Source organism: Medicago truncatula, chromosome 4 (genome assembly GCF_003473485.1).
Source record: "Medicago truncatula cultivar Jemalong A17 chromosome 4, MtrunA17r5.0-ANR, whole genome shotgun sequence".
In the NCBI taxonomy this organism is placed as follows: domain Eukaryota; kingdom Viridiplantae; phylum Streptophyta; class Magnoliopsida; order Fabales; family Fabaceae; genus Medicago; species Medicago truncatula.
The window spans coordinates 59803763-59814153 of record NC_053045.1 but is presented as its reverse complement, the minus strand read 5'-3'; the positions used below and the strand labels follow the sequence as shown (position 1 = coordinate 59814153).

General features: G+C 34.3%; 1 protein-coding gene across 1 annotated transcript; it reads right to left on the bottom strand.

The window, feature by feature from the left end:
• Nucleotides 1–2988: 2988 nt before the first annotated feature.
• Nucleotides 2989–4142, bottom strand: LOC11431026 (auxin-responsive protein SAUR78). Its single transcript, XM_003609904.4, has one exon. The coding sequence runs from the start codon at nt 4039–4041 to the stop codon at nt 3673–3675; it is 369 nt and encodes a 122-aa protein (XP_003609952.1). The 5' UTR covers nt 4042–4142; the 3' UTR covers nt 2989–3672.
• Between the last annotated feature and the right edge of the window lie 6249 nt (nt 4143–10391).

The window sequence follows — 10391 nt, the reverse complement described above, 5'->3', positions numbered from 1 at the left end:
TTTTTGTCTAAAAAATTGTGTTAAAGCATAAATTTGTTATTTTTTTTTTAACTTAAGCATACTATTTTGCATCAATTTTTGATATATATATTTGAAGTTATTATTATAAAGTAAATTTAAATAGAATGTTGTATAAGTCATGCTTTCTTAATGGTCTATTAACTTGTTAGTTTGTACCCATAAAAAAAAAACTTGTAAGTTTACATAAATATTATTTAAAAATTTGAAAATGTTAATATGAAATGAACTTTTAAATAGATTAATATATTACATCGTACTTTCAAAAAGGGCGTATTCAAATATAAAAACAAATTTATAAGAGGTAATAAACTAACCTTTGACCTTAAATATTTTGATGAGATCAAGCTTAAACATTGTAAAGTCTAACTTGATTTAGTCTACATCTACCTTACTTGATATTGATGTATCCCTCGCACAAAACATGTTTTTCACTCCTAAAAGAGTTATTGTATTTCAAAATAATCCATGCGTCTCCAATAGCATATATATAACTTGATATAGATATGGATATGGTAAATAAAAGAAAAATATACTCACAAACAATATGAAAGGAAACCTTTTTCTGTTAAATAATTTTTGTATGCCACATATTGAACTTGACCCCACAATAGGAAACATGTCTTCATTCCATCAATTAATATTACCTTCTATATATCCCCTCTTCTGCTGTCTTCCTACTCTGTTTTTCCTTTTATTTATTTTATTTCACCTTCCTTTTATTCCTCACTCCTTTTCCTTTTAGAGTATTTTAATGGTGGGTGGTTTGTTATAAATTTTCAGGGCACAAAATAAACTATAGCTGGCAAGCTGCTTTGTTCAAAGTTGAAACCCCACTCTTTCTAAGGAAACCAAAGACTGTTCCAACTGTAATATGAAATTACTTCAAATCCATACTAACATGATTGGACAAAGTCTCTTTAGCTTAGTGTAAGTAAACTTATCTCCAATATAAATTAACAAAAAACTAGGTTAAGTACTCATTATTTAAATTTAAAATATGTGGAAAACTTTGATGACTAATGATTATAATTGCCATACGTGGATAATATAAAACCTATCTACAATCCATTCAATCAAATTATGTCATAATATAATTCTGTTAAGTTATTTATTAAAATATTATTTGAAAATATATTGAACTTTAATTAAATTCAACTTTTATTATTATTAATTTCAACTTTAATTTATCAAAGTTTAGAGTGAAAGATTCATTCTATTCTTTGAAAAAAAAAATTGTGATGCTCAATTTGGTCTATGAGAAAAATAAATATAATTTTTAGTTATTGAGAAAAAGAACCGAGATAACTTAGTGTTCTGATTAGCCTAAAGTGTGTTTTTTTTTCTTTTCCATATTCTAAATTAATTGAAAAATCACATTTTCAATGTGAGAACTTGAGTTTGGCCAACTCTACAATACCTAGAGCTTCCATATATATTCACCGTATAAACAAATTCAGAAGCGACAATAGCCAACAAGAATTACATCCTAACATAACATAAATCTCAAAATTCTTGTTCAAAAAAATTAATAAATAAATCTCACAATTTTAATATGGGGATTAAAATCAGTCTTCACTTAAAAACATAATTAGTTTGAGTTCAATATTTTTTTCTAGTGTGGAAAGTGGAAACAATTCAACAACTCCTCTCAATGGGCAACTTGGCAACGCGTTTTATAGACATTTTACAGATACTTATGCGTTTACCAAATGATTTCGTGTCATCCACTTAATGCCCTAACTAAAGTCCTCACTCCTCAAGCAAGCTAACAATTGTTCTGTTTATTAAAAAAAAAAATATCACAAACGGGGCTATGTGTGCATTTGACAAAACTAAAGCATCTCTCTTTCTTTAAAAAAAATAAATAAATAAATATACAAAAGCATCTCTAACTACCTAATGATTAGTATTCATAAAGTAATCGTGTATCTTGGCAGATATATATAGTATAGTATACTATCTCTTATGAAAAACATTAACAATATTTGAGACCATGCACCTATATAATAATCCCATAAAACTTTTTGAAAGCAGCAGCTTTGCTTTCTGGTGTCTCAAAAGCGGTTGACTTCACTGCTGTCTCAGAATATATATCAACCTTTTTCTGTAGCTACCTCTTCTGCAGGTTGTTTATAAATTTTACATATACAGTTCAGTGTCCTTACTGTAATATATTATGTGGCTCAGGCTCAGCTGCATCAAAATTCAGAATAGCATGTTCTCACCCCTAGCCAACAACCAAGATAAATATATTTATTTACTTGACCATTTTGTTGACCGATGCAAATTGCTTTGTTTTTGACAAAGAGAGGACATAGATTCTTCAATGCCAAAATAAATGAAGGAGCAATGGAGAATTTCAGGCACTATTATTAGAGTTTAATTTTGATACATCAAACAAATTACTACAATATTTTCTATTGTGACTTAAAAAATATGGAAAATGCTAACTAGTACTCTGGGCACTAATTAAGGACCCGTGGGAAAGAGAGAGAGGTGTAACTAAAATGCAAATTTAGCGCCAGCATACAAAGTACTTAAATGTTTGCTGTGGTTGTACTTTTGTACATGATGCATGTTACCTTGTCCCTAATAATAACTGTAGGTGATGTAACTGGTGAATGAAGTAAGGAAAAATATGGAATCGTTTAACAGAACCCCCCCCAAGAGGGGTCTCATGACTCATGGTCATGGCATCTTACTCATTAAATCCAAAGGAAGGACAGGAAGTAGCCATAAAGTCTATTTCAATTTTCTTGAATTAGTAAAATGAGGCTTTGTGGACCAAAATTTGTGAACAATTCTGATTATACTCCCTTGTTATAACCAAACAAAGCCACATTGGAAAACCTAAAAAGAAATTCCAAATTTGAAGCAATCAATGCAACATGTGTTTATTATCGGACAAAAAATATTTTTAGTTAAACTTATTGAAGTCAAACAATACATTGGTTTCACTTTCAGAGGTAAAATAAAACAAGGCATATTTTTCCTTGTACAAGAACAATCAGCAACTTACATTATTGTCCACAATTTCCCATATATTCATTACAACAAAAGACAGAACAGGGGTCTGCAGTGCATTCTATAAAACTCAACCCAACAACTAGAAAATTCAACCACCAACTCAACTAGAAACTAAACTAACCAATGTTTTACTAACTAATTCAAATACTAATAATCAAAATTATTGACAATAGTTTTTATTTTTATTTTTCAAAATATACAACATGATGGATCACTCTCTTGGATTTCTCGTTATGAAAGTTAGTTATTTATTACCATTACCATTATCTTGATCGAGTGAATTATCTCTTCCAAGTGCGATTGTATCAGCAGTAATGCCTCGCATTTCATCATAACTCAACAATTAAGCGTGTTTGAAGCTAGCATGAGTAAACCTCCTATGAATTCATTTGCACCTCATCCCCATAGCGAACAATACATCAGAAATGTGGTTCTAAGGTTGAAACAACAGCTAAATATGTTACAGCGAAACAGAATGAGCAAGTATTCTTTCTTATTACGTATATAGAATAAAATTTAGAAAGAAAAAAAGGAAATATTATTATATTATTAATTAATAATAATAAGAAGAAGAATATTGGTAGTTTTTTTTGTTTTGTTTTGGTGTTGAATTGGAAGCTAACTCTAACAAGCGTAAAAATCGACAAGTTCATCAAGAGATTCAGGTTGAGGATCAGCATTTTCAAGCATCCATAACAAATGTTCGAAAAGGACAACCTCACAAGCAACAACATTGACAGTGTCGTTTTGTTGTTCTGTTTCACGGGACCTTTCAACGAGTTCACGGAAGACAGGGTTGTCAACAACGTCGGAGGTGACACGGTAGAGGCGGCGAGACTTTCCTACGAAGACGGTGTGGAGGTCGGATCTTGAAGACGATGAGTCTTCGTCGGCGACGGCGCTGATGCTGTGACGGCTCTGTTTTCCGTTTCCAAATGAGTTCCATTTTTTGAGTGCTGATTTTAGCTTCATTAGCTTTCCACCTTTTGCCATGTTTGGTTTGTAGTAATACAAATGCAATGAAAATATGTTTGGTTAGTTATTAGTATTATCAAGACTGAAAATGGAGAGTTAGAGAGATATGGGGTGGGAGAGGGACGAGGGAGGAAGCTTTGTATATAAAGGGTGGGAGAAGGGTGAAATGGTCACACCAAGGCAAAATGTTGTAGGAGGGGGCCTTGTGGGTTGGGACCCGCTTCTTTCTATTTAATGAAGAGTGTGATGGATAGGATAATGTTGAGAATTGTTGTTCACACATTTGATGAAAAACGAGTAAAATACGTTCTTGTCCCTCGTTAGTTAACTGTCGAGAAATTAAAAATTCAGTTGCATTTAACTGCAGAGGTTTTCATCGGCAGTTAACTGTCGTCGGTTTTATTTTTTCTCGATAGTTAACTGTCGAGGCGTCCTGAAGCCATAAAATGGCATAATCTCTTGAGACAGAACTTGTTACATGTGTTTTTACACATTGTCTCAATGCCAAATCATAAAGTCAATCAAAGAAAATTACCAACATTATTGAAATTGAAAATATGATACGGAAACGAACAATTGTCATAAAAATATGTCATCGAAATACCAACAAAGTAACAAATGTCATGAAAATACAACGGAACGAACAAAATGTCATGAAAATATACACCAAGTCCTAAAAATCTATCATAAACATAAAATACTACTGGTCCTGCTGATGTTGTTGGTGCCTCCTCCTCGGCCTCTGGCCTCGCCTCATGGTCAAGATCGGCGCGATCTGCTCCCTAACATGGGTCATGGCCTAAAACCACTGTTGAGGGCTTATGACCTCCTCCTGGCCTAACTGCGCATCAGCGTAGGCAACAGCGGCACTAACCATGTCATAGGTGTCAGGCGAGCTTCTCGCCTCATACCGCTCCCACTGTTGTGCAATGATCTGCTCTTCATTTGTTGGCCTCGGAAGATCTCCTAGAAGAGACACCCTAGTGTACCATAACACATAGCCATCTGTCATCCGCCATGTCTGTTCTCCTGCCTGCTCACCCCAATCGGCCGCCTTAAGCGTGTGAGTGCAGAAGTTGACGAATGCCTGCACAATCTGAGGCGGTGGCAGCTCTACAACATCCGTCGGATGTCTAGGGACGGTCTGGACGTATCTGTACTGCCTCAAAACCCTCTCGGGCAAGTGACGGTAGACCCTACGAACACCGCATATAATCCAGCCTGAATACCAGAAAACCTCCTCAAAATCTTAGATCTCTCTGTGCTCTTCGTACGGCCTCCAGCATATGTCGTCAAACTGAATACGATCAAGTAGTGACCGATACGTGACCCCCTCTCCATGACCCTTCTGAAGCTTCCATCTTGCCGCAACCGGATAGTTTTCCATGTAGTCGGTGTTGGGATCAACACTGTGAAAGCCAAGAAAATGCGCCAAAAACCATGCTTGCACAAACCAAACAAATCACATTTATAAATTATTACGCACAAAAAATATAACAAAAAGATAAAAGTTAAGGTTCACATTTATAAGTTTCTTACAGTGAGCAGTGTCACACTTCCCCCAAGAGCTCTGTCTCCAGGCCTACACACCTCAGCTAACTCGCTGTATAGGTATGCCAGTGTCATCCCTTCCCAGGAATAATTACGCATCCCCGCGTAGCCCTCCTCCATGGTCGTCAGATAGACCAACTCGATGCGTTTGTTGCTTCTATCACCAAACAACAAGAATCCTACAAGATATAGAAGATAACACTTCTCACAAAATGCCATAACCCTCTGCAGCTCCTCCATCTCCTCTGGATCCTCCGTATCTGCCAATATGTTAGCCCTACCAAGGTACCTCGTATATAACTCCCTCAATTTCGGGTAACTAACGTACCCACCGTACTCCGTACCACAAATTTTCTCCGCCTCATGCTGCGACACACCCAAGTGCCTCATCAGTAGTGTCGCTCCCTCATGTCTCAGCATCTTCTTCCCATGGCTCAACATCCGCCCCTCAATCTGAAGATGCATAAGACATGTGACATCATCCAAAGTCACAGTCATCTCCCCCAAGGGCATGTGAAAAGTGCTGGTCTCGGGATGCCACCTCTCGCATAGAGTCATCAACAGGGCATGAGGCACAGTGGCGTAACCCAGGTAAACCAAATCATGTAATCCGCTCTCCCTAAGCGGATCCCAAAACCAATCCTGATTCCCGTTTGGGCGTCCGAGACTCAAGATCTTAGCCTCATGATTAATCGGTTTTACAACACACAGCTTACGAACCTAAAATAATAGAAAAATAAACATAGTTTAGACAATTTATGTATTAAACAATGTAAACATTTAACTGAACAAAATGAAACTTAACAAATGCAAAAATAAAACATAACACATGTAAACCTTAAAACTTAAATAAAACACATAGCAAAATAAATTTAAATCATAACTAAACATAAAGAAAACAATAAAAGTTGAAATAAAGAAAATAAATAAACATAAAGAAAAGAATTAAAAAAAAAACACATATAAAAGTTGATATAATAATTAAACAAACACATATAAAGAAAATAATTAAACATAAAGAAAAAACATTTAAAAAAATTACGCTTACGTTCTCTGAATTATACTAAAGCGGCAATGCCACATGATTGGTATAAGAGTGCAGCAAAGATAGGTCTTCCGGTCCTCCAGGAAAGGGAGGGTCCACAGGTAACACCTCCGGAGCAGCAGCTGCTGCAATGTCATCATCATCTATTATATGTTGCTGCTCTGGTATATGATCCTGGTCATACTCACCATCCGTAACATCGTGGTGTACCTGATCCTGATAATTTAGGTACTCCACCTGCTGGCTCGGATCAACCACCTGCGACTCTTTAGGCTGTGTAGCCTGAGAAGCCTCCTACGAACTCCCTGAACCATCCACCCTCTGACCTCTTCCCCTCTTTGGGATGCGCCCACTTTGCCTCTCCTTTCGGTAGCTTTGAGTCATCGCACGCCTACCACCAATCATCTTAGATGGATCAACCGGGTTCTGATCAGACATATCTACATAAAAAATTAAAAATTTAACATCATTTCCATAACCTAATCAAATACATTAAACCTAAACTAAACATAAACATAATCAAACACACTAAAAGTACAACAATGAACATCATTTCCATAACTTAAAATCATTCAATATAATCATCATTACAATAAAATTTATGTCCATCATTTCCATAATAACCTAAACATCATTCAATAATTAACATACACTTAATCATTTCTATACACTTAATCATTTGTGTCCATCATAATTCTCGTAACCTAAACTAACTAAAAAATCAATATACACTTAACCAAACTATAATTAACATCATTTCTATCATTTCCATAACCTAAACTAACTAAATAATCAATATAATTTTCATTGAGGCATTTGATCAAACACTTTGTGTGCAAAGTATAAAACATATTCAAATTGTGTTCATTTGCCACCATTCAAAGCCACATTATGATTTAAACAACATAGACAACAACTACATTCATTTATCAATTCATAAAATACACATGCAATCATCAAATTGTCAATTTTAAAATCAACCCTAACCACATGCAAACTACTCTAATTTTTTTTTTTAAAAATAAACCTAAACAAACTAACATTATCATTAAAATGATTGATATAACTTACTTGTGATAATGTGTAGTTGATTTGCTTGCAATTCGTGAAAATGGTTTGGTGAAGATTGGAAAGAATTTGAGAAGTTTGGAGAATTCTTGAAACTGAAATGTTTGTGTTTCTGCTTTTGGTTATGTTCAGCACGCCTCGGCAGTTAACTGCTGAGGGGGCAAAAACGTATTTTACTCGTGTTTCTCAGCCTTATCGAATGTATGAACAACAAATTCTTGATAATGTTTCATGATACCTCATTTATCCATTGCGCAATGTTATTCGAACAATTATTTTTTGACAATTAAAATATACAAATAAATATATATATTGACACAATTAAAATATACAAATAAATATATATATTGACACAAAAACAAAAGCAAAAGAGAAAGAGAGAAAAAAACACAATATAAATATGAGAGAGGAAGTTGTCACAAAAGTTGTCAAACAACGGTTGTTTAAATACCATTTCTTTTATCCATTATATATATATATATGAGAATGACATTTTTATATGAGAATGAATCTCAACCATCAAGAACAAAATAAATGGTTAAGATTAAAAAACATATTTTAGATAACACATGTGTCTTTCCACATGCTATCCTCAATCATCCATTCAACTTCTAATCTTGTTTGACCTTCCGTTCTTTGTTCTTATATATATATATATATATATATATATATATATATATATATATATATAGGTTTTGCTAGAAAACACCTTTTATGAAGGTGTTTTTTAGCAAGTTATTCTATGAACATTTGTTAAAAGACACCAACTAATTTTTATGAAGGTGTCTTTTAACAAAGTTATAACTAAAAAGTGGAAATCACACCTTGAGGTGTGGGTTGCTAAAAGACACCTTCATGAGTGGCTTCTAGCAAAACCCATTATATATATATATATATATATATAAGGCATATCATATGAGAATGACATTTATATGTGAGAATTGTGAGAAAAATTACAACCATTAGATTAAAAGCAATGGATAAGATTAAAACATAACTGAAGTTAGTCATGTGCCAATCATGTGGAAATTGAGAATTGGAAATTAATCATTGGGTTGGATCGATAATTATGATGAAGAAGAGTTGAGATGTTGGTTTGTCGGAAGATTCAAAATTGAGAAAGTGAACGAACGAAAATTGAAAATCAAATCAAACTGAATTGTGAAGAAAAGTGAACGAGAAAGCTTTGAGGAGATGGTGGTTCATCGGAAGAGATGGTGAAGGGTGAGTAAGGGTTGAAGCAAAAGGCGTGAAAGAGAATAGAATGAGACTACACATGCGTGAAATGAAAAAGAGTGAGAGAGATGTCACACGATTGGCACATGACTAACTTAGGTTATGTTTTAATCGCATCCCTTGCTTTTAATCTATTGGCTGTAATTTATTCTCACCATTCTCACATATAAATGTCATTCTCGCTTGTGTTTAATCTCATCCCTTGTTTTTTTTTAACGATTTTTATTACAAAACTAGACTAAAACTAACATAAATGTCATATTCTACTACTAAAATGATATTAATTGATGACTCTGAACATATATTATTTCTTGTCATTGAGTATGTTATGGATTTGTGAATCAATAAGCTCATAATAAAACTAGTTTTCAATCGCTAGCAGAAGATACACCTCCATTGAATGAAGGCAAAATTTCATAAACACCGTTATGTTGCTCATGATGGAGGTTGAGAGGTGAAGGGAAATATGGTTATGAAGAGGGAAGAAGACAGAGGGATGGTCAGGCGAGGGTTGATCAACATAAACACCACACTCTTACCCAAAATCTTAAGGCAATGGGTATATGAGTCCCCTCTCTTATATATTTCACATTTCCTCAATTCCTAGTCAATGTGGGACATAATCACTTACACTTGAAACCCAGCAATCTTTCCCTCAAGTGTGAGTCACCCACATCACTGGCCTGATCCACATTAGGATCTCACTCCCGCCCCCACTGAGCCTAACGAGAGCTCTGATATCAGTTGTTGGGGAGTCGGGGAGCTTCGAGAGCGGCAATGGGTCAAATGTTCAGGACCTGTAAGAGACTTAGACACCACATCTCCACCCAAAACCTTAAGGTATATGGTATATGGGTCCCCCTTTCTTATATATCCAATGTTTTCTCCATTCCTAGTCGATGAGACATAATCACCCACACTTGATTTCCCAACAATCTCTAACTTAAGTGTGAGTCACCCACATCACTAGCCTGATCCACACAAGGATTCAACTCCCGATCTCCACTGAACCTAACTAGGGATCTAATACCAATTTTTGGATTTCAAGTGTAAGTGATTATGTCATACTATCAATTGTAAATCAAGTAACAACATTATAAGGCTAACAAATACCACCTACTCGTTCCTGCGTACTTGTCAAAAAAAAAATACTGCTTCCTCGTTTTGCCATGCTCCTTAAATATCATAAAATGATAAAACACTTTTAGTTTTTTTTCTTATTTTATTTTATTTTTGACAAAAGATTTTTTAAAAAAAAAAAAATAGATAAATAATTTTATTAATTAAAATGAAATTAATAACTATTAATTTATGATCTTTTCCCAAAAAAATTTAAACTCTTTGAAAATGACTTAACTCATACCGGTACCACTCATCTAACACTTCTTCTGACTTCTAAGTGCAAATGCACTTATGTAGAGATAAAATGCATACTCGGTCACTATTAAAAGTAAAAATTTATTTTTAA

Excerpts from the sequence above, each read along its gene's own strand:
- LOC11431026 (XM_003609904.4), bottom strand. The coding sequence starts at position 4,041 with ATGGCAAAAGGTGGAAAGCTAATGAAGCTAAAATCAGCACTCAAAAAA.